At 34.9% G+C, this 26,903-nt stretch overlaps 1 protein-coding gene across 1 annotated transcript in view; it reads left to right on the top strand.

Moving 5' to 3' along the window:
- Window positions 1–405: 405 nt before the first annotated feature.
- Window positions 406–26,903, top strand: part of LOC101744511 (nose resistant to fluoxetine protein 6) — a 52,982-nt gene continuing 26,484 nt past the window's right edge. Inside the window, exons 1-2 of the mRNA XM_038014915.2 lie at window positions 406–938; window positions 14,198–14,409. Coding sequence (XP_037870843.1) covers window positions 635–938; window positions 14,198–14,409 — 516 coding nt within the window. The 5' untranslated portion in view covers window positions 406–634. The remainder of the gene's footprint in view (window positions 939–14,197; window positions 14,410–26,903) is intronic.

The raw sequence follows: 26,903 nt of genomic DNA, 5'->3' as shown, positions 1-26,903 counted from the left end.
CATGTACAAGGAAAGCGTTTGCTTAGTATGACCTCTTCAATTTCAGGTCTCGGTCGCGTAGGTGTGAAATTATTGTATCACATTCGGTTTTACTTTCATTCCAAACTGCTCGTAGCTTCTGAATTCCTAAAGTATAAATCGAACTATTTTATGAAAGTACCATTCGTATTTAAAGACAGAAAATTACGAAAACACGAACCTATAGGTATATTTTTATTTCCGTTTTGGTCGTGTGAGACTAAATAGCAGTGACCGATAAAAAAAAAAAAACTTCCAAAGCTAAATATTGGATTAAGGTCATCGATAAATAAAACGTTTTACCTATGTATGGTAATTTTAAAAAGTGTTCAAACAAAAAAAAAACATTAATAAGATCAATCGAGTCTGTGCAAACAACTGTCAGATTTGAAATTCGAACTACCCCCGCGTCCATGGGTCCAAATCGAGTCCGAACTATTGCGCACTAGCACCTCATTGTTGGCGCAATTAAAAATCAAATTAGAAAAAAAAACACATATTTTCCCAATCGCATTGTGCGCTTCAGTGTCGAAGGGTCACCGGGGTGCAGTATTCAAGACCGTTGGTGTAGTTTAAGTCGGCGAGATGCCACACTCGGCTCATTACGCTTAGCACGATGGCGTCGCGCGCATGCGGTTTGATACTCACACTGTTCACCAGCGCGGTACTGTCGCGGGACTGCATCGAACTAACCATCAGCGACAAAAGAATCATAACAGAAACAATTCTAAATAGTACCATATTAAAGTTCCAACACGAGAATGATACGGTCGTTGAGAGTTCCCGGTTTAATATTGTGCAGTTGTGGGAGAGATTCCCGAAGGTTGTTGTGCCTAGGAACGGTACTAGTGAACAGTGCAGGAGAGACAGCCAGCTGTATATGGACAGTTTGGACCGACTGGAGTTATGGGCTTTGAAAAGTAAATTTTGTTTTTATTTTATTTTTTTCTCATCACACTCATATGCCAAAAAAAAATCATTCAAATCACCCATCTTCGCATACACTTTACGACAAAAGACAATCCTAGGCTCGAACATTGTTGTTTTAAATTTTAGACTATGATTAGATTACTTGAGCTATACGCAATCGAATCAGGCGCCGGACATACAATTTCAAATAATAAAATAAATGCAAATAAAAATTAAATAACACGGTATTAAAAAAAAAACAATCCGACACGAAGAGTTAGAATATCGACAAAGCAATTAATATCCAATTATTATAATTTTTAAAAATGTTAGTGATTCGTGTGAATGAACTCGGCCAACCTTTAACACTTCCATTATATTTGTAAATTAATCAATTACCCTATTTTTTTTTTTTTTTCAATACTACAAACAGACACTCTAATTTTATTTATATGTATAGATTTACACAATTACCCTATTAATATGAAAGATAATAAACAAAAGAAAGGAAAAATTACGACAATATTGATGTCAAAAAGGTTTATATAAAATCCAAATAAACATTCTGTTGAGTTAAAAATGACGATTCCACTATCGGAAATAAAATGTTGTTTATTATTACGTAATGTTATGAATTAATATTTTTGAAGGAATTCATTGCAACGTTTAAATCGTTCAAGTATGTGTATAGACTAAACACGAAAATGAAATATATGTAAAATAAATATCTGACACACATCATTAAATTGAGCATTAAATTAATACGATAAATAATGAAAAATCGAGTGTTCTTGTTGTCTGTTAAATAAAACATAGATTTAGATAAGAAAAAAATTAGTCTATACTTATATACTAATATTATAAAGAGGAAAGATTTGTTTGTTTGTTTGTATTGAATAGGCTCCGAAACTATAGAATTTGAAAAAATCTTTCATTGTTTGGAAGCTACACTATTCCCGAGTGACATAGACTATAATAGTTTTTAAAAAAAATTAGGGATCCTTACTAGAACTCCAATAATTTAACCCAAGGTGTAAAAAAAATTACCTAAATTATTCTTTACATCGCGTGCCCTGCGAAAACTATTGATGATAGAATAAAATAATGTACTACGACTTTGTAGAACACATTATCATTTACAAAAAGTGTCGCGACAGTATATGTCTATCTATTATAGTTATGCCGCAATAAGTGTTCTTTTATTTAAAAAAATAAAACAACGTGAAATATCGTTGAAATTTTTGTTAAAGACTCTAGCGAAGTCGGACCGGGCCGCTAGTCCTTTATATAAAGCATTTTGTCGAACAAAGATTCGAATACGCTGTTAAACATCTATCCCACTCTTGAAACCGGAACGCATTCTTGCTTCGCTCCAGAGAGGGGCAGGTGATACTACCCATGCCCGCTTCCAATATACCCTAATACTATGTAATATATGCGACTGCGGTATGCTGGTGTAATGATCGGGCAACTTTGCGGCCAATTCTCCGGTGAATCCCTTAGAGATACGGTGGACTATTCTAAAACAACGCACAGGTTTTATTCTTGGTACCGATACATAGCATTCCTAAAGTAGTTTTTCGGTCATAACTACAAGTCTCTCAAAGCTCTGGTAAGTCTTGAACATGGTCATAATTTCTAAAGATCGTCTTGTGACTTCGCTTTGAATAGCTAGTTATGTTATTTCGTCTTATTTGACCTTTAGCTTTTCTTGAAGCCGTCAATTTTGGCTACAACAATAAAATTATCAAGGCTAGTTTTGACTACTCGATCATAAAATCTATGTTCGATTATAAATGATAACTATGAAATGTGTTTTTTTTTCTTGCTTCGTACTTGTGTTTCCTGTACACAAATATACATAACTACCGACCCGCCCTTGCTTCGCTTTGGGTATTGTCATTTATTATTGATCTTATAGAATTTTCTTTCTTCATCTTTCTTAATATCGCGTACTTGGTTTGTTACTACCAAATGTGCGTCACAAATAAATTATCAATTTTCATTGTATTTATGGTTCACTATTGTGGCGATAATGGCTTACACATAAAAGATAGATATATGCTGTCGCGGACTTTTTTGTAGGACTATTTAAGATAAGCATTTCCATTTCACGAGGTCCTACCACCAGTAATCAATACACACAATATCATTATCCCTCGTCCGTGCGTCGTATTCCTCAGTGCTGAGGGTCGTGAACTTTACGGAGCACTTTTGTTAGGACTATGTTCCTCCATTAATTCCTGTCCTCCGCGCAGTGGATAGCGACATTGATGCTGGAGTCCAAAGTTGTCTTAATCTAATCGGACCAGCGCATGGAACTACGCTCTCTATGCCTCTTTCCGTCCACTTTGCCGGTGATGAGAAGTCTTTCGAGATTGTCACCCTTTTCCTCGCAACGTGACCGAAAAACTCTAAAATCCTACATAGAATATCTTTATAAACAATCTTTATAATCAATACTGATGTGTGTACTATATGATTGTAAAGGCTCATCAAAATCCATCCAATAGTTTTTGCGTGAAAGAATAACAAATATACATTCATACATTCTTACAAACATTCACATTTATAATATTAGTAGGGTAATTCGGCCGATTGTTTTTCCTTTGTTGGGCTATCACTACATAGTATAAAACAAAGTCGCTTTCTCTGTCCCTATATCTGTCTGTCCCTATGTATGCTTAAATCTTTAAAACTACGCAACGGATTTTGATGCGGTTTTTTTTAATAGATAGAGTGGTTGAAGAGGAAGGTTCACATGTATAATAACATCCATTAAATAGTGGAGAAGTCAATAATAAATTACAGTTTCCGAAGCGAAGCGAGGGTGGATCGCTAGTATTTTTATAATACTAAAACGAACTCAGCTTTCATTTTTTTAGTCGTTTAAAAATGAACACGAGAATATATTATTTATTTTCCTTGTAGATTTTGGTCATTTTTGACGTACATGAAATGTGAATGTAAAACATTCTTTTAGATAGTATTGGCATTGTACCAATGTGCCGATTTCCTGGAAATGGTTAAAGTTGACCGTGAGCGAAACTACATTTCAATTGGACCTCTATTAAAAATGTAAATTTCGATTCATATACCATATCGCCTTTTCGCATTAAAAAGTGTACAATTTCCAAAAATATTCGAAATTGAGTTAATATGTGGAAACATTTGTTATCACCAATATTTTTCCCATAAATACTGTCAAAAGAGCAAAATTTAGTTTTAGTTCAGTCTTTTTTTTTGTTTACCTATGTTTTGACTACTATTAACAAATTTAATACATAATTTTACATAATAGGCTATTTTCTCCAGAAGTCCAGACAAGTGACTTACTTACTTATTTTATTCCCTTGAATTGTAAATTTATCAAACAACAAATATATAATATTTGCTGAAGTCGAAACGTTACGAATAATGAAACACGTATAATACATAATATATGATCCAATAGTTTATATATGTCATTAAAATTACACAAAACACACGAAAAATCACAAAAAAAATTAATCCATAATATTTGTTTATCATCTCGTAAAGCTTCAAATTCTTGTTCGTTTTAAAAAACAAAGAACTAAGTTTATTTTTATTTGGGTTTATTGTCATTAAAATAATGAGTCATATACATAGCTCATCTTCATTCTTAGTACCACGCGGCAGACGTGAGAGATCTATTGATAAAATAAATGAAATACTTCATACTATAGAGCACGAATTACATATATAATATATTTTAAGAAAACACAACAAGGTTGGCATTTCAAGAGGAATTTCTTCGTTTGTTTGATGCCTACAAACGTCTACTTTGATTTTGGTACATTTATACTTCATACGTCAACAATAACTTGATCTTTTGCATGTACTCTTTGAAAAAAACACATTTATACAGATTGGATGCAGTCGTAGTTTTTCTGACTCTCATAAATTTGAGTTTTAAACGACGTATTATAAGAAATCGTATCTTAATAATTATTATATCAGAATAGAATTGTAGAATAAGCAACAAATAGAATAGACGAATAGATGAAATAGCAATAGACCTGTGGCACGTTTTTATATCTTCGAACTCGTCCAAGAGCTATATAGTTACATTTAACTCTTTGTAACTTTGCTTTAAGCTGCGGACTCACAAAACACGAGTCCCCTAAAACGATAAATTTCCTCGCAAATTTAACTCTTTTCCGTTCAAGTTAAAGTATAATTTACGGTTCCAGCTCCGGAAGCGTCCCCTTATTCTTTAGTGGGTCGATAGACAGATCCACCTTAGTCGTGATTAATCTGTAAAACCTTTGAATTTCGATACAAAGAACCTTCTTCTACAAAAGATCTTTACTAAAAAAAAATCGTATGAATAATTCGTAATGTTTAAAACTGATAAAACATTACCTATAAATCAAAACTCATCACGGAAATATTACTCAGCCGATAACAAACTATCAGGCCCATTAAACATAAAATACGTGTTATGATGTAACCTTAGAGGTAGGTGTTCAAATATATACGTTGTAACTTTAAAAATAAAAATGATACAAAACGAAAAAGGAATGAAATTAAAAATATGACATTTAAGTTTAGTTTTTTATTTTAAAAACTTTGATTCCGTGTTTTTATTACTGCCGTTACTCAATCTAACGTAACGGCCTTTTTTTTGTCCGTACATTTTGGGATTTCATAATGTCCCTATAATTTTCAAAATACAGTGAGTAATTTAAACATTATTTTTATCTTAAAATTCGGCCACGGCTTTCCGTGTGTTGTATATATTTATGTGTTTGACTTTGTGCATTCGCGCAGACTAATGAAGAATCGTTGAACTAATTTGGATTCTATTTTCGATGCTAAAGCATTAATGCATTTAGTTTTTTCGAATTCTGTACAAATAAGTAAAAAATATCGCGGGCATATTCTTCTTGAAACAACTTGCCAATCGTGCTACCTAATAGATAAAGAGCCCTTGAGTTCAACGTAAGATCTCAATCTCTTCCTAATACCGCAGGGCATTTTACGGAGTACAAATCTCACTTCACTTGATTTCCTCAATAAAGCAGATACCTATAGAAGTTACTTTTCCTTTCCGAAGAAAAAATTAATGAAATAGTCTATCAAATAGAACAAAAGATAAACGCAGATTTGGCACCCTCGACTTACTACTCTTTATATTCTTTGACTAAAGGGGTAGCTCCCTACCTAAATATTTCCCGGTCACCGTCCTCGTCGAACCCGTCGCTTGCGACAAAGGTCTCGACGACTGAATTAACCGATAGACACAACCCACTGAGTTTCTCGCCGGATCTTCTGAGTGTGTCGCGTTTCCGATCCGGTTGTAAATTCTGCGAAGCACTGCTCTTGCTAGGGCCAGTGCTAGCAACACACCTGGTTTGAGCCCAAGGAGAAGCTGATATAGTCTCTCAAGGCTATAGGTAGGAAAAAATATATATTCGTGGAGCAAGCTGAGATGTCATTATTATTACAATTCACAATATTACGACCTCAAGCCTCAAGACAACGGTCGCATTGCTGTCGACTTCGAAACCGGATTTTGATCTCATATATCGTTTCGTATCAATACGAATTACGTAAGATATTCACAAAGCCTCACCACTGACTTTGCTCTTGACGAAACCGCGACCAGGAACGCGTAAACGCAACAGAAATTAGAAACGATAAAATATAATTACAGTCAATAAATATTACAAATTCGCCGTTCTCGTGAAATCGACTCTCGTATTCCGATTGATGTTGCGCTGTTATCGAGAACAAACTAAAAGTTGAAGGCCCACGAGTGTGGACATCTGCGACTCGAATTGTTTTTGTGCGGGCCAAGTTCAAGGGGCGTGTTAATGTCAAGAATATGGCTCAAGCTCACTGAATTTCTCGCCGGATCTTCTCAGTGGGTCGCGTTCTGGTGGTAGATTCTGCGATACACTGCTCTTGCTGGGGCTAGTGTTAGCAACGTCCCAAGGTTTGAGCCCCGAGAGTTCACCTGCACGTTAGGATTACGCTGACATACCCTCTCATGGCTATCAGCTGGGGTAGAAAAAAAAGAAAGAATATGGTAGATTTACAAGGAAAAATCCAACTTATCCTTATTGTATAGTCTAGTACGAGCCACACCTGTTATACCGCGGCACTCCTGACGTCAAGTGGTCGTTATCGCAGCCCACCAATTGAGACATGAGGTCTAAACCTCAATTGTATAAGACGATGGCTATCCTGCTTCTCTTAGCGGAACTAACAGCGGAACGGACAGCAGGATTTTGGTACATAGCCGTACCAATCACAAGGCCCATCACTCAAGGTCAAACTAGGCAAATGATAGTTTTTCTACGCATCATTTTTATTACACGATGTCGTTACTTCATCGTGAAAGTCATTAGTGAACATGTATTAAGTATGTATATCAATACAAACAAAAAAAATTAGTACAGGCCTGCGGGTTTTGAACACTGGCACAGTAGCATCGCATGAGAGGAGTACGCCGAGCGTCTTATCTTTTAAGCCACGACGACTTCAAATTTAGTGAACGCCACAATTCATTACTTTACTTTCTCTTTGTATTTTTTCTATTACACTTATCTATTAAATTGGAAGAAATCTCAACCTCGTGACGACGAGCCGAGTTTCATGCCTTTGAGCCACGGGAATTCACAACTTGACATTTAGGTTTAATTTCCGCATAGCTTTAGTAAAACATACACGAAAAAACTCCAGTCTCTCTTTTTAATTTTTAACCGACTCAGAACTTTTCCAGGTGTATCAATTTTAATAATTAATTTCTCATTTGAAAGCCGGTGCTTCTTGTTTAAATTTGGTTAAAAAATAAAAAATAAACTATGGTTTTTGAGTTGTCTTTAATAATTGTTATTTAATTTTGTTCGACTACATTAATGATACTCTCAATTTATTTAGTTGAAATCGATTTTCTTGTTTGTCAAAAATTTGTACGATTTTATCTTAAGAAACTATTACCTGCTTACACTGCAAATCTTACGTTCTTATTTTCAATTTAAGCTATTTAGTTAAAATACGTAACACACAGATTAACCATAACAACCAAATTTATATAACTAAGGAAGGATCCAAATTCAATATTTTTTCTTGTACTAAGGGGAAGAAAGAGAGAAAACCAGTACACTCAAACCTCGAACCTCACGTCATATCTTTCACAAAGACACCGCCTTTGCCCGAGAGACAAACCTGAACTCCGTGATGCAGTTCCTAGGATTATTAACCACCCGACCAAAGAGACGATCAACGCAATTAAATGTTCTATTAAAAAACTTGACCTTCGAACTACTGAATTAAATCGTGAGTTAAGTCTTTAAATTAATATGTATTTCAATCATAAACAACACAGTTGATTTGCATCAAAATCTTAATTCTATTTAAGTTCAAACTTTATGATGGCTTTTTTTAAAAATAAATTCTGATGTTTCTCGATAATTGCTATTCTCGATGTCTTATGTAAATGCTTGATAGATTGCGTAAATCAAAACGTTTAAAACATCGGTCTTTTGCATTCATTCGCTGATAATAAACTAATAAATAAGTTATCAATGCTAAAAAAATCAATGACAAACACATTTGAATATCCGATGGAAAGGCGAACTTAATTTTTTTATATTAGAACTATCGAAATGAATCTAGGATACTTTCCTTGACGAGGATATTATAAGTGTCGTTAATAAAGGTTTTAAGAGACTTTTTGACCAACTAAACGTAAAAATTTGTTTACATTACATTACTTACATTGAATTAACCCAATAATATTCTAGACATAGTTAGTTAAATATATGTAGTTGCCGAGTAATATAATTCTAAGCCGTAGGTGCCATGATAATACTAATTTTAGTTACTAATCAACGCAGTATTACAGTCGAATAGATTCTCGCAGTTTCCGAGAGATTCCGTGCCATTTATTTGTCCGATCGAATTGAAGCTACAATTGTTGTCGACAATTTCAACTTTTTTTCGTGGTAACGTCAACAGTTGTCGTGCGTTATTATTTAATTGCTGTTTTTTGAAGTTATACTTCTTTAGGCGCGTTATGAAAAATTGATCAGAGTGAAATTTTACGATGTGCGCGCACCGTGACACAAAATTAACAGAAATGAAGTTCGCCCACTAAATCGCTCATTAAGTTGAGGAAAAAATGCTACCAACAAAACAGAAATGGAACCTCTGTTAGTGGCGCATGTTGGCACGCACGCCGCCTCTGTTCACTGTGTATTTATATTTATAATATTTATCCACATGCTTTGAGTTTCTACATTTAAAACATGTGTTTTCATTTTGTTTTCATTATACAAGTGCGAATTTTATATGTGCGTCTGAATTATAATCAGAAGTGATTTAAATTGAATATTTAAATCAATACTAATTAATATTCGAAAATATTTGTGAAAAAACTGTGTTCATCAACCTTCCTAAGTGCTCCAATACAATTGAGGTTAACTATCCGTATGTATTATTTAGTAATTAATATAAATGACAAAATTATTATTTAATATAATTCATACTAAATATTATTAAATAATTAACGTTAAATATTTATTATTAATTATTTAATATTAAAAAAAAGAGATATAAATTTAATAAAAATAAAGTATAACTTCTTACGCGGTACATAAGTACACGCACCCTTTTTTTTAACCACTAACGATATTTACAGCGAAGCGTGATTGATAAGTTTTCAGTAGAGTTTTTTACACAACGTTATGATTTCACAAACTGTTTATCTGATGTCATTGACTTATTACTGTCTAATCAGTAGTCAAGGTAAGCGCAACTACACATATGTATGTTGCTTACCAAACATAAACAGCAAAAATAAGCTTTTAAAGAAAAAAAAGACCGTTATGTTTTCCTTTAAATTTCTTTTAAATCGTTTTAAATTTACTAAACAGAGACGTTAACACACGTATATTTTTTAATTACAATACAATGTTAGTACACAAATATGCGATTTAAGATTTAATTAGGATTTGACGAAGTTTACAAACACCGCCTACTCTTTACCGCTGCTTTCGAAAGAAGAAAGGCACAACTCGCTACTTACCGCTAAAGACTATTATCAAACTTATTTAGAAGGAATACATGTCATAGCGCTCAGGAAACATCTCTTTGAGAGCATTTGAAGCTCGGACAGTGTGTGGAAAAATGATTTCCGTAAAGTCACTTATCACTATCTTTTCGTAATTTCTTTTATATTGACATAACACATCAGCCCCGAAACGCTGTAAAATTATTGCGAGCCAAGATGTTTGTTTTTTTTCTTCCCTACCTATGCTGACAGCCTTGAGTGGCTATTTCAGCTTCTCCTTGACGAGTAGGTAGCTCACGGGGCTCAAACCGGAGTGTTGCTGACGCTGGCCCTAGCAAGAGCAGTGCTTCGCAGAATCTACCACCGGATCGGAAACGCGACTCATTGAGAAGATCCGGCGAGAAACTCAGTGGGAAATTGCTTGTGGTCACCGTCGTGTCTATCTCAGACGCAAAACAGTGGGACAACAATGTAATATAAATGACAATTGCGCCTCACGGGTCAAAATGGACAATATGCACGGTATACAATTCGGCTCCAAATTGCCTTGAATTCGTCTGCCTCCATCTAAGCTAGTTATTTCGCAACCACAACTATCCAATTCATCAATATGTTTGTATACATGTATGTCCCTACATTTACGATATAACTAGTTCACGGACCTCTCATTCCGATCACGCCAATGCCAGCGACGATCCACGCATTTCGTATGCGTCACTTATCATCATTTCACCAGCACTCCGTGGCACTCACATGTGACATGACAAGGTTCAACGCCCGTACTAGGAGTTAAGAGGAAGAACGGGTGCCGCGCAAAATTAAGGCTTAGCTTTTTTTAAATTATATTCCGGTCCCTTCCTTCAAAACTTTAAAACAGATTGCAGCTCGAACAGGAAGTTTTGTTAAAAAGTGTTCCCCTATCATCATTATCTTGCCCTTCTCCCAGTAACTTGGGGTCGACGCAACATGCTTTCTCCTTCCATACTCTTCTATCATATACTATTTCTTTGCTCACTCCCCTCTTACCCATATCGTCTTTCACGCAATCCATCCATTTCTTCTTAGGTCTACCTCTTCCTCTATATCCTTCTACATTCGTAGTTAATCTTTCCACTCTCTTACCAACCTCATTTTCATTTCGTCTCATCACAAGTCCATACCATCCTAAACGCGCACTTCTCAGCTTCTCTGTCACAAGTGCCACTTTCAGACTTCCTCTAACATATTCATTTCGTATTCTATCCATTCTCGTTACTCCACACATCCACCGCAACATTCGCATCTCTGCTGCATGCAGTCGCCGCAAAAGTATTCCCCTATGTCCTCCATAAAACACAAACAGACTTTAGTTTAATTCGATTAAAATATCTATGCGGGCCACTCTTGATAGAACTATAGCCATCAGAAGTATTCTATGTTATATTTCTCACAAGGTAAATCGTAAAGACTTATAAGTTTATCTATTTTAGTGTCGCTTTTTTGTTTCACCCAAATTCGAAAAAAAAACAAAAAAGTTAATTTTTTTTTATGTACGCAACGTATGGTGATTTGTTCAAAATATTAGCTCGTCTGCTATTGTTTAGGAAGAAAATGTTTATATAGACACAATAGATTACGATTTTTCTCTTCGATAAATATAGAATATATAATATAGGTTGTAAAATGTTCATTAGAATTACAATACGTATACAATACATTCTGAAGTTCGTAACAAGACTCATAATTGATATTAGCTAAATGCAGACTCACCAGGCTCAAGTACCATCAAGTAAAGGCAGTTTTGCCTACACGTTCTTCATTTTTGTTACGCGAGTGCAACAACCTACGGTGATAGGATGGATTTCTGCTTATAAAAAAAGTTAAAATAAATACTTTTTTGTCAGCTAAGACCGGAAAAAGCACTAATTAACTGTAACTATACTTGAGATCTTAGAACTTATATCTCAAGGTGGCGCATTTACGCTGTAGATGTATAAAGGCTCCAGTAACCACTTAACACCAGGTGGGCTGTGAGCTCGTCCACACATCTAAGCAATAAAAAATAAAAATAAATAATGACTCACTAACCTATGCTCCGAAAACGGATATATTCCGTGATGATTTGCAGCGACTTGTAACTGTTGCAAAAAGCTATACTATCATTAATATCTTACAAATGTTTTGATTCATTAAAAAATAAAAGAAATAATAAATAAATAACACTTAAATTTTAAAAGGTACGACAGTAGATCTATTGTCTAGTTCGTATAGACAAGAATATTAATTGATGTAATAATAATAAAATGTCCCATTTAAAATGGCTGTGACTAAATGAATTTTTTATTCACATTATTAATAAATTAAACCCACGAAATAATGTAAATGAAGATAGAATTTCCGATATGAAATTTATCAACGAATAACGAATAAAGACATTTATTATACTTATTTGAACAATTGTTAGAAAATGCGTATTAACACATTGAGTGCTTACCACTCGTATCCGAGTGGGGAGGGGCCCTATTAGCGGTTCCGCCCACTCGGATACGAGTGAGCAGCAAGTGAATTTTGTAGTTGTCATAAGCCGCCGGCGATTGTGGCGAGTGTATGTTGGTTTGCGTGGCCACTCTGCCAATACATTCGACTTACGAAAACGCGTATTGGTTTTATATTTACAGTTTAATAGTGACTGGTACACACGATCATATCAAAGGTATTGTTCGATCAAAATGGATAGTAGGGCTGGGCCATCTAGAAGTAAAAATAGATCGAAAACATCAACACCTAGTAGTAGAAAAAAACGTTGGTTGAGTGATGACTCGGAAGGTTCTGAAGGATTTAGTGATGAAGAAGTGTGTTCGCAACGAGCTCAGGAGGAGCAGTTGTCTTCAAGTTCAGAGGAATCTAGTTGCGGCAGTGATGACAGTATCTTTGATACAAGACTGAAACTGAAAACGCTCAGCCGTGGACCACCAGCTCAGTCTTCAAGGTCATCTGCCGCAAAGACGACGAAAAATTTTGTTTTAACTTTTCTGTGAAGAAATCACCTTCAGTGTTTTAATTAAACTTATAATTATGATTTTTATACGTTTGATTGTATTGATAATTATGATTATATCATTGCTCCGCTTAGATTTAAGACATTTATGCCTTCTTAAATAAATAACCATTAAGTGCGTGTTATATTTTAAACTTAAGCTTATAATTATGATTATATCGTTACCTACTTTGCTCAGATTTAAGATATTTATACCTTCTTAAATAAATAACCATTCAAGTGCGTGTTATATTTTAAACTTAAACTTATAATTATGATGTTTTTGATACTTTTGATTGTACTCCGATCCGAGAAAACACCTTTTTCGGATCCGAGTGTCCGGCATTTGGCGTGCTATGTGCCGACCACTCGGATCCGAAAAAGGTGTTTTTTTATTAAAATAATAATATTATCAACATACTTTCATCCATATTTTTAAACATACATATATACTTAAGGTAGGCAGCGGCTTGGCTCTGCCCCTGGCATTGCTGAAGTCCATGGGCGACGGTAACCACTCACCATCAGGTGGGCCGTATGCCCGTCTGCCTACAAAGGCAATAAAAAAAAAAAAAAAAAAAAAAAAATCAATATACGCTATAAAAATAATTGGTTTCTGGCTAATAATTTTATATCATTTCGTCGGCAGCCAATGTGTTAAATAATAACAACGAAACAAAGGAAAACACAGAGTACCTTCCTTCCTTCTGATTCAACCATAATATTAATTTATACTTCAGAAAAATAATTAACATACAGAACTGCTTACAGTGTGCTTAGTGTAAGTTTTTTAACGTTCTAGATAGCGTAAAATTTAGCTCATATTTGTATGGAATGGGATTGTTTGCTTACGTTTGCCGCTAGGGGCCCTGTTCCAACTGCATACAAAATTGGGCTAACTTTTACGCTGTAGAGAACGTTAAAAAACTCGCACTAAGCACACAGAACGCATTTGCGTTTATTTGTTAATTTAAATAATTTATTTTTTCTTATAACACACGATTTAACATAATACCAGTTTATTTTTCGAACTTCTATGAACTAGTTTCAAAACCTTAGACCGAGCATTACTCATTTGCTTTTTAATAATTTAAATACAATGAAACACTGCAACAAGAATGATACGTCCTTGAACTTATAGAAGGACAAGGTGATAAACATTCAAAAGATTGCCTAACAATTTGACCAACTAATACCAATGTTTGTTCCAGTGTTTGACGCAACGGCCAAGCCCCCGTCTGGCATACTGAGCGGCAATGGAAACCAATATGGCGACTTTGACGAATGTCTGAGCATCGACGCCGCTGTCCGAGGGAAGTACTGCCTTGCCTCACTCATCATCAACTTCGGGGATGAGCAGAAATATAAAAAATTGGACTATCTCATTCACAGCGGACATTATATCAGGAGTAATATTACAGATGTAAGTATTTTTCTACAATACCTACTACGTACAAAATAGCATATTGAAGTAATGAATGTGATTAAAATAAGTAATGAAATTTAGAACAATAATTTTCAGGTACAAAATATAAATATACTTCTTTGATTTCAGAATTTTAGGTTAGGTAGTAAAATTAATGACTTGTTAAATATAAATTACAAAATCAAGTATTTTTGTGAACACGGAAGAAAGCTCGAATTTTCATCTATATGTGTAATTATATGTGAGCATATATATGTGTAATTATGGAACAAATCTATTCATATATCGTGTCTATATCGTCAATTATCAGGGCGGATGTACAGGTCTTTTCGATTTCAAATAACAATTTCAATTGTGGTTCTAATAGACTGATAACTATGCGGGCAATATTAAATTTTCTTTAACAACTATCCTTAAAATAGCATTGAGATTTCCAGATCACAAAATGGGTAAATCACTGCGCACGGGTAAAGAAACATTTTCAAAAAGAACATCTATTCTAAATCATAATTGTAAACCAATTATTCAGCGCCCAAAAATATAAAACAAAAAAGAAACCTAAAATCAAATCTCAGCACTAATTGAAAATCTTAACCTTAAAGATACAAGAACTCACTCCAAAAGATATAATAAAAAGATCGACACCAAATTCGCTGCAAAAATTTAAAAGGATCTCAGCTCGTAAGGAAGTAATGCTACTTTCCAATCCTATGCAAACGAAGACGCGATACTAGCTAGTATTCAATGTTTCTAATCGAACAAAAATTTAATGAAGGCTCCGACCTTTACTTATCTTTAAATCACTGCTTATGAAAGCATATATGTATATATACGTCATTAAAATTCGACCCAGATTTCATATACGTATTAAATATACAAATATTTTGTATTCGTTGTGGCCTAGAAAATCAGTCAGTCATCAGTAAAACATTGTCATTAACCAACCCGAAGGGACGAATCCAAACGAAGATGTCGAATCTATATATAAAAGACTGTTTTTGAACGTTCTCTGAAGATTACGATACGGCTAGACCCATTTCGGTGAAATTTTCAGGACATCTTCAGATTAACTTAGCGGGCGAACTCGCGTGTCTTACGTAATTTGAACTCATTAGTGCAAATAATATCCTGATAAAGAGGCTCTGATACATTGACATAGAAATAGAGAAATGGAATTGAATAAAACCCTGATTTCTGTCTATCCGTCGATGTGTCTATTTCGAGAAGATTCCACGATCGTTCTCCGCCATTAATATCCTTAGTTTCCCAAAAATGTAGGACACAAGAAACCGCAATCCGTACTGTGCGTCAGTTAACATTTAATTCGTTTCGTGGCATGTGCGAAGGTGGACAATGTCGTAACGACTGTTGCAATTTAAATGCAGCCGGTGCTCTGAACAGAGGCAAGTACCCGTGACCTTCGAAAAAAGCGGCTTTTCTTGCGATACCCGACATTGGGATTGTTGCGACATGGGTCAGACCAGCAGGGGCGGCCCATTACTTAAAAATCACAAATTATTCTTTTTTTGCAACTAGGTTTTCTACTCTTTTGTTTTTCGGGGATTGATGCCAAAAAAACTTTTCCGAAATAGAACCAATTAATGTTCAAATTTGAGTCTCGATCGGATCTCAAATAGAGTCTCAAACGAAACAAAACCTCCTAAATAAATGCTAATTATATCCAGGCTATTTGATTTAAGGAACATTTTTGCAACTTTACAGAAGAGCCATTTAAAGTTTAAAATAAAAAAAAAATATCACAACAAAAAAATATCAGTTATTCGAATGGAGTAAACTTAATTCAAGTTCAATTAAAAACATCGAACCGTTGATGCTAATACCATATAAAACGCAACTTTAATAATTACAAAGGTACATGTCGCGCACGAAGCGAAATGTCACTTGTACATAGTACCCTTCACCCCTCTATATATTATTTTTAAGTAGTATTATAATAGACTATTTCTGGTTTTACCAGTGAGAACGTTTTAAAATTTAAATCCTATATTTTGTATAATTTGTGAATATTACAAATATAAAATCGCAGCTCTAATAACCTGTTAGTATGACATTGATCACAAATTCAGCGATATCTATAAGAATTTTAAATTACGTAATTTTTATATAATACTACGTCATTATCGGAATAGTCCACGAGATGCTTTAATTTTTTAACATTTTTCCTAAGCGTTTTGCTTCGATTTTAGTGATTTTCTCAAATCTGCATTTTGCCTCCGGAAGAATTTAATATAGAAAATATTATAACTCTCGTTTCTAAGTCGTCTCATAAGATTTTATCTGAAATATATACATCGTAATGAATCCACTCGATCCACTATCAATATGCTTAGTGCGAGTTTTTTAACCTTCTCGATACCGTAAGAGTTATCACAGCGCCCCTAGCGGCAAACGTAGGCAAACGATCCCATTCCATACAAATATGAGTTAACTTTTACGCTATCGAGAACGTTAAAAAACTCGCACTAGCACACAGTACTGTTGGATACTTCTGTGTCTAGCACTAGTTAGCCAACGCCGAAGAGTTCAATATAACAGTTATCCCACACTCCCATACCATCAACCCGTTAGAGTTTCCCGCCGGATCTTCTCGGCGTATTGCGAATTTAATGCGGTAGGACCCGCAAAACGGCTAAAATCTGGCAAACCTGTTTTCAAGGCACCCAAGTAATTGTGAGCAAATCTTATCCTTGACTTCCTGATGAAGAATCCGCTCATCTTAGTGAAACTTTTTAGGTACCTCAAGCACCGGTCACCGTCCTCGCTGAACCCGTTACTTACGACGAATGGCTCAACGAGTAAATTAACCCACAGACACAGCCCACTGAGTTTCTTGCCGGATCTTCTCAGTGGGTCGCGTTTCCGATCCAGTGGTAGATTCTGCAAAGCACTGCTCTTGCTAGGGCTAGTGCTTGCCAGTTTAAGCCCCGTGAGCTCAACTACACCTTAGGGTGAAGCTGAAAAAAAACTAGTAAAACTGCAATCACTACATCCAAATTTTTTTTTTTTAATCTTCTTAGTACAGGTGCAGAATTGTCACAATTTTATGATACATAGCGTCATTAGATTTTTAATATATAGGTATATTTTGACTAACCTATCAAACTGGTTTGGTGAGAATGGGCGTGACATTAATTATATTGAAGATGACATAACGTTACTTATAAGGAATTGACAAATATAGCTTTTTTGTTTATGGGCCAATGAGTTGTAGCTAATTTGGTGCTAAACGGTTATAGGAAATCGTAGTTACTACATCGTGAAATATAAAATCGAAGCTGTAATTGTATAGACAGTTTTTTTATTTTCTTAAAGCACAAATAAAAATTTTTAGGCAGTGGCTTGGCTCTGCCCCTGGCGTTGCTGAAGTCCATGGGCGAGGGTAACCACTCACCATCAGGTGGGCCGTATGCTCGTCTGCCTACAAGGGCAAAAAAAAAGGGGCCATGCAATAGTGATTCACGAAAACTTTGTACAAGGATGTTATTAATTGACATGACTTGGCGTCTTTTTTTTAGCTTTTTCGATGAGCTTACAGCCCACTTGGTGCTATGTAGTTACCCGTGCCCATAGACATCAACAACGTAAATACTGCCACCCATTTCGAGACATAAGTTAGAACTCAGTTTCAGTTTTACAGTACAACGGCTGGCCTACAGTTCGAACCCAAATGCATTACTACTACACGGCAGAAATAGGCAGGGCGGTGGTACCTACACGTGCTGGCCCACCAAACGCCCTAGCAATACGCAATACAATATTCGTACCAGCAGGTAAATTTAAACAAAAGAAAATACGTACCCAACACGTTTTTATGAACTGCTTCCACAACGAAACGAACGTCGTGTAATAAGAATCTATCTATATATATAAAAATGAAGTGATGAATGAAATGATCACTAGTGCATCCACGACCACTCTGACAAGAGTGTCCGACTAAGAAGAACGCAGCACTTTGTTAAACTTTCCTGTGCAAAAGACAAACAATAAGTGAATTTAATGATCGTTGGTGATGGTGGTGATAATGGGCAAAAGATAATGGAGACCACATACTGGCAAGCGCAGTGTGGGACGGCCACCTACCACAAATGAACTGACGATCTAGTGAGAATCACTGGATCCCATTGGATGCCAGTGGCAACGGTCCGGCCGCACTGGATGTCAGTTGAACAGGTCTATGTTCAGCAGTGGACAGGCTGAGATGGTAATGATGATGATGGTGATAAAACGTAAACTGGGCATATGCTGGTACGCACAGGCTTCCTGTCTATTATCATCATGTAGCTGCCAGACCGCCTTTCGCACCAAGGTGTCTATTCTGAGAGAGCTTAATATCAAAACTAGACTTTCCACTATATGCCTTCGTAGGGTACTGGAATTCTTCGGACATATTGCTCGTAAAGAGGGTCACAATCTATAACAGCTGATGGTGACAGGCAAGGTAGATGGAAAACGTCCCAGAGGACACAGTCCCACGAGATGGTCGAACCAAATACGATCTTCTCTGAACATCAACTTCCACAATGCCCTTCATGAAGCTAAGGATCGCAGCAGATGGAGGGAAATCGTACGGGAGAAACTGATGCAGCGGGGGAGTCACGACCCTTAGCAATGAGGAAAACGACGCGAGGAGGAGAAGGTGCTGTCAGACATTTCGATACCAATACATTCCAACTTCAGAATCCTAACCTGAAAACCGATACACACAACTTGCATTTCTCTGTTCTACAATTCTTATAAGGTTACCTAGGTTATGCAATATTTATGCAGATTCCAATAACTAAGGCAACGACTCTACTGCATGAATATTTATAATAACATAGTTTAGCATAAACATGCAACGAAAGGTCAAATTACCTAATGATGACTCGCAAACTTGGCAAATGAACTTGGCTATCATTTTACTCTTATTTTGAACTCATTCATTGCCAGTAATAAAATTTGTAAAACGAAATCACAGACGAGTTTCTATGCGCTACAAATAATTGGAAATTTTACTGGTGGTAGGACGTCTTATGAGTTTATTGGTGATAGGACGCCTTGTAAGTCTGCACGGGTAGATACCACCCTGCCTATTTTAGCCGTGAAACAGTAATGCGTTTCGGTTTGAAGGGTGAGGCAGCCGTTGTAGATGTTTACGGGCTCCAGTGACAACTTAAAACCAAGTGGGCTGTGAGCTCATTCACCCATCTATGCAATAAAACAAAATACTTGCGGTAGATCTAATTGTAATCCTGCACCAATCTCTGCCGCCAAATAATCATGCGGCTGGAAGGATGGGATTAGACTATTCATTTTAAACTTAGAGCTTATGCCTTAAGGTGGGTAGTGGTTCGCACATCATAATGTCTGCTGTCTCCGGTCACAACTTCATAGCGAACTTCATGGTGAACTTGTTCATCCATCCACATAATAAAAAGAACTAGTGGTCCCGCAGAAGTCGAAATTCGACTATAATTAATTGAAATTATAAGTTTGAACATCCTTTTGGTTCTATTGTCAAAGACTTCCACTACTTCTATAATCACAGATTTCGCCGAGACTCCATTATAGACAAATAAAGACAAACAATATTAATCTATTTTCAATGTGACCACAGATTTTAACAATAAACAAAGAGTATATAATATGTGTGTCTATGTCAAATGCATGTCTTTGCAATGTCTTTGCAATGCAATGTCTTTTTTATTGATTTTATGTATTTTTATGCATAATTAGAAAAAGAATTAGTATTCTGCACTCTTTCTCTATATTCTCTATTAGTGGGGGAAATTTCATACACCTCCGTCCGCGTAATTTTCGTAAAAAGGGGTACAAAATTTTGCTTCACGTATTAATATATAGATAAACAGACTAATATAAAGTATAAGAATATAAAGTTTGTATTCGTTCCAGAAGTCTTCATATTATAAAGTATTAGACAATAAGCTAATTAAGAACGTAAAAGGTTTAGTAAAGTAAACGAATGCGAACAGCAATCTTTAATCCAAGATAGGAGACTGATTACGTCATTGTCCATGATTATTTCGGGTCCGTCACGCAAACGGAAGATATTTCAAGGACAGCGTTAGGAATTCCGATCACGTCACTGTTTTGGACATCGTTCGAATCATAATGACACATAATAATAGTTTCGTGTTTTTTGTTTTTTTTGTTTTAAAGTGTTTTGCGTACATATAAAGTTTACAAATGAGTCGACTATTATCAAAGCCGGCAATGTGACTTTTGGACAATTATTGGTAAATCAGAAAAACGAATTATTGACTTTGTATTCCATTGGCAGTCACAAAACTCTTCTGAACGACATCATAGATAAATAACAGGTTAAGTATTAACCTTTATTTAATGCAGGTTTTGAACCGTATTCTTTGAAGGAGACGATTATATTCAAATCAATCTGTATTGACATATCAATAAAAAAATTTTGTCCAAATGCACAGATTGCCACCTTTGATAATAGACGACTCAAATACGCGTTGTTTTTAAGTGGTGTTCTGGGAAAACTCTTGTTTTTAACCTTTTGTCTGCCGTGTAGGTCACCGGTGCCCTACGCGGCGCACTGAAGTAATTATGTCGATTTCTGTAATTAAGAAGCTGGAATATCTAGTAGACTCTGGGAAAAACGTATCCGAAGATACCGAAAATGAATCTATGTCTATACTATTTTTAAGAAACCTAAAAGAGTAAAATATATGTTACCAAACAAAGGGCAGAAAGTTAGGCAATCCAGGCAGGATTAATATTACATTAATATTAGTCTTATTCCAATATTCTAATATTTTAGTCTCAGGAATACATCAAGTTCATTTGCAAGCAGAGAACTTCACTTTCACACCAGGTAGCTGTATTGACTGAACAGAGTCAACAAATTCATCACAAACACATGGAAGAAATAGAATGTTTATCTACACAAATAAACAATTTAAAGTCAAGTTTAGAGAACATTACATTAAACTATGAACTAGCACAGAGGGACATTAGTGAGCATGTGTTGGCAATGGACAATTTAATTGATACTTGTAATTATAATCAATAGCGTTTTGACTCTTTGACAATGCAGTACGCTGAATGTAAATGCTCTGCATCGGGTTGTCAGGAGCTACCACATGTTGAAATTCAAAAACATAATGTGTCTATTCTTTCAGTGCTAGAGTCTCAAAGCAATGATATTATGAGGGCAGCACCTATCTGTCTACCTACTACTGCATCTTCACAAGTTTCTAGAGAAGACAAAATTAAAATAAAAATTTTTAGTGATGAGCTGGGGAAACAAATGGGTGTGGCATTACATGACCTTTGTTTTGGACAACATGTGATTAATTACTGTATGCCAGGTGCTAATCCAGCACAAATATTTGATAAGATTTTAAATACCACACATTGTCTAAACACAGTCATAATAATTATGTTAGGGAGGAGAGAAAACGTTAACCAAAAACAAATTTTGCATTATGTTGAACAAGTTAATATGTTAAATATTAAAAAAATTATTATGTTCACCTTTCCTTACTTGCAGGACTTGCCGACAGAAAATAAAATTAGATTTAATATTAATAATGCAATTTATAATGCTTTTGACAATAATAACTGCATCTTGACATCCAAAAAATATGCATTTAAATTAATAGACTTAAATAATATAATAAAATTTAGATATTTAAGGACATCAAAAAATGAAATATTTAAATTAACGAATAAAAATTTTAGACAAGTAGCAACATCGCTACACTATTTTATACACAATTTCCTAGCTATAAATTTAGCTAAAAAAACACCTGCTTCTATTGAGCAGGAAAAAGATATGACATGTTATAAGACTTTGGAATCTGCTTCCAATTTAAATTAATTAGTAAGACAAAGGAGTCACACTCTTGCAATTACAAATCAATTAATACACCCACTAGATTATACCCATCAAAAGACGTTAACGTTTCAATTATTAACATATTCAATTTGGTGCATCAAAATTTACAAGGGATGATGGGTAAAGAGCTAGAAATTGAAATGTTTTTAAATATGCATAATATTAATGTATTCTGTGTCACTGAGCACTGGTTTAGAAACTATGAATTATTGTTTAATTTTAATGATCACCAGTTGTCAAGTTCCTTCTGCAGAGAGAACGCTATTCGCGGTGGCTCACTGATTCTCGTTAGTAAATGTTTGAAATGTAAGGAACGAAAGGATGTAGTGGCCCTCTCTGTTGAGAGAATTATTGAAATTTCCTGTGTTGAGCTTGAGCACCTCATCGTTGTCTGCGTCTACAGACCTCCTGATGCGTTATATGATTCTTTTGAAAATATTTTGGAAAATGTATTGCTAAAGCTTTCTGTCTCTAATAAACAAATTTTGGTATGTGGTGATTTTAATATTAATCTTTTAGAAAACACAAATACCACTATTAGATTCAGAACACTGTTAAAGTCATATAACCTCCCAAACTTATTTTTAGAGCCTACTAGGACAACGACCACATCGGCAACATGTTTAGATAACATATTTACAAATGTAACACCGACTAACAAAAAAATTATTAATCAGTTAACATCAGACCATAGTGGACAATTTCTGTCTTTTGAATCTAATATGAATCCTAAAGATAAAAATACTCTTGTGATTGTTCCTATTAATAAAAAACGAATTGAGAAGTTTAGAAATAATATTAAGCAAGAACATTCAGAAATTATTTATAACAAAAACCCAAATTTGTCATACCAGAATATGTTTCAGAGAATTAATTTGGTCTTTACTGATATATTTATTCCTAAAACTGTAACATTAAAAAACAAAACAGTGTTCAGCGAGTGGGCCACCACCGGAGTGTACAAGAGTAGAAAAAAGTTATATGATCTGTACTCTGAAAAAGCTTATAATAATGATGAAACATTTCATCAATATGTCAGGAACTATTCAAAACTATTTAGAAAAGTTTGTTTAGCGGCAAAATCTTTACATTTAAGTGATTTAATAAAAAATGCCCCTGACAAGATAAAGATGACTTGGAACATCATTGGTAGAGAAAGTGGAAAAGTCAGAAATAGCCACCAAGAATTCTCATTAAAAATAGATGATAAATTGGTAACTAGTCATGAAGATGTGGCTAATGCTTTTGAAAAGTTTTTCTCTGAGATTCCAGTTTCAACTACCACTTCTCTAAATTCATCCCCCACAGCAGCTGAAATATTATTGCATAAACATGCCAACAAATGTAATGAAATTTTTAAATTTAAGGAAATTAATTCAAGCAGTATAATAAAAAGTTTTAATAGCCTTAATGTAAAAAATACAGCTGACTTGTGGGGAATATCAGTAAAGATTTTGAAGTCTGTAATAGACATTATTGCTCCTCATCTTGTTAGTATTTTTAATGACTGTATTAGGTGTGGTGTATTTCCTGACTTAATGAAACATAGTAAAGTGATTCCTCTTTTTAAATCTGGTAGTACTGATGACCCCTCTAACTATAGACCTATTTCAGTACTCCCTACGTTGAGTAAAATTTTTGAAAAAATTATTTTGACCCAACTTTTAGAACATTTTAATTCAAATAACCTGCTTCATAATAAACAATTCGGGTTTACCAGGGGTCGCTCTACAACTGATGCAGGTGCTTATCTAGTCAAAAATATTTTTAAATCTTGGGAGGAATCGCATGATTGTCTTGGAATTTTCTGTGACTTATCCAAAGCATTTGACTGTGTTGAACATGAAACATTGGTGAGGAAACTACATCACTATGGTATTAGGGATGGTGCATTGGAACTTATTACTTCCTATTTATCAGGACGGATACAAACAGTAGATGTGAAAGGTAATAGATCTTCAGGCACCTTGTTGAAAATGGGTGTACCTCAGGGTTCCATTTTGGGTCCTTTTTTATTTCTAATATATATAAACGATTTACCTAGTTTTATTGAGTCCCGACACGAGGTCGTATTATTCGCAGATGATACATCTTTATTATTTAAAATTAAACGACAACTACAAGTCTATGACGAAGTGAATGATGCGATTTCGTGTGTGGTTCATTGGTTCCGTATCAATAACCTATTATTGAATAGTAAGAAAACTAAATGTATTAAATTTACTTTAAAATGTATTAAACCATCTTTAAATGTGAGACAAGTGGATAGTGATGTAATTGTTTCTGAGGAATCATTGGAGCTTGTTGAGTCAACCGTATTTCTTGGTATAACAGTGGACTCCAAACTGCAGTGGGGACCTCATATTCATAAATTGGCGAGTAAGCTCAGCTCTGCAGCATACGCAGTAAAAAAAATTAGAATGTTAACAAACGCGGACACGGCTCGTTTAGTTTACTTTAGTTACTTCCACAGTGTCATGTCCTATGGCATTTTGCTATGGGGCAATGCGGCCGATGTAGAAATGATATTTATTCTGCAGAAAAGAGCTATACGTGCTATTTATAACATGCACTCAAGGGAATCCCTGAGGGAGAAATTTAAAGAAATTAAAGTTCTCACTATGCCATCCCAGTACATTTTTGAAAATTTGATGTATGTTCGTAAACATATTGAGGAGTTTCCTAAACAGTCGGACATACATAATAGAAATACTAGGAACAAACACAAGCTTGTTGTGCCGATGAGTAGGTTACATAAGATACGAAATTCATTCGGGTGTTTGTCTGTGCGCCTGTACAACAAAATCCCACATGATGTTCAGAACCTACATATACATAGGTTTAAGAAAACTATTAAAGAACATCTGTGCAATAAAGCTTACTATAAAGTCAATGATTATCTAGAAGATTGCACAAAGTGGGAATGAGTTGCTCGCTCCAGGCATTTCAATATTGTAGTAATTGTTACGTTATAATACTCAGTGTAAAAAATTCATATTTAAAAAAATAATAATATTAAAAAATAAATAAATAATAATTTTATATGTAAAAAAAAAGACATGCCCGCTGAGTTTCTTGCCAATTCTTCTCAGGACGGAGGCTAGTTCTTGTGAATTGGCGGTAGTTCTTTTGACGTTCAACAAGTATGTACTTTCATTTATGTTGAATAAAAATTTTTTGATTTGATTTGATTTGATATGCCTGCCTTAATTATATAGTTATTACGATGTACCTTAAACATAAAGTTATTTTTCCAAATCGCCGCCAAAGGACAATGCCCATTTTCTATGGGCGTTTGGGCCCCTAAAAAAAGTTGTCGGGTCATGATGGTTTTAACTTAATTTGATAGACAAAGAAATATCGTTTCATATTCAGAAAACGATTTTTATATTCTTACCCAGGTTTAAGAGAAATCTGTTTTTTTCTGCAGCTAAAATTAAGTTGTGAATTGTTTTCGTCGAAATCAATAATCGCTCTCATCATTATTTACAGTATTAAATAAGTTAATTGTGGTTTAATGTTGCTAGAAATAAGAATAAAGTAATGGTAGGCCATTGAGATTTTTACTAATGGAATCATTAATATCTAAAAATATTAAATAATTCATGGTTTTAAGTAATAATTATTATTACAATATATAAATATTTAATTTAACAAAAATAAACTAAAAAGTCTGTGAATTATAACCATTAGCTTTTTTTTTATTTGTTGTTCAAGTCACAGACAACTCTTTCGTTTGGCAGCATATAGGCTTACTATAAGGCTGTATGGGCTAAGCCCTTTGCCTATTGGCGAATTTAAAACTATGGCACTCAGTTTTGGGATGTTATCAAATAAGGGATTTTTTTTTTGTAATACAATGCCAGGGTGAAAGAAATGTTGATACATAAACTAAACAACGTGAAAAAATAAGGCATAGTTTTTCAAGTACAAATAGTTTAGACATAAAGTTGTGTAAAATAGAAGTGTAAAATAGAAATACACTTTTATATAATACATCACCTACAGATATGTCCTTTGAATCTGGATAGGTGACGTCATTTGTTATTATAAATTAAGAAGAAGAGGAAGCACAAAATTATTAGTGACATCATCGCCATTATATTGAAGTCAATGACTTCAATATAATGGCCTGAGGGATAAGATGGCCGGTACATTCGTATCGTGCGATGCGATTTGCCGGTGTTCGAATCCGCGGGCAGATACCAACTTTTCTGATGAAATACGTTCTTAAGAGATGTTCACAATTGACTTCCATGGTGAAGGAATAGCATCGTGTAATAAAAATCAAAAAAGGAAAAAATAAAATCTGCGTAATTACGGCATTTTGTGAGCTCGCATGTGTAGGTACCACCGCCCTGCCTGTTACTGCCGTGAATCAGTTTGAAGGATGGGACAGTCTTGTACTGAAAAACGGAGACTCAGAACTCATGCCTCAAAGTGGGCACCGGCATTTACGTTGGTGATGTCTATGGTCTCTGGTGACCACTTAAAACCAGGTGGGTCATTAACTCGTCGATCCATATCAGCAATTAAAACAAAAACTCGCTGGCATGCGAGAGGGATAGAAACATTTACCCACTTGCTTATTTTTAACATTATTAATTGC

The sequence above is a fragment of the Bombyx mori genome, chromosome 13 (assembly GCF_030269925.1).
Source record: "Bombyx mori chromosome 13, ASM3026992v2".
NCBI lineage: Eukaryota > Metazoa > Arthropoda > Insecta > Lepidoptera > Bombycidae > Bombyx > Bombyx mori.
Note: the sequence above shows the minus strand (reverse complement) of the source record. Positions and strands in the feature narration are given on the sequence as shown.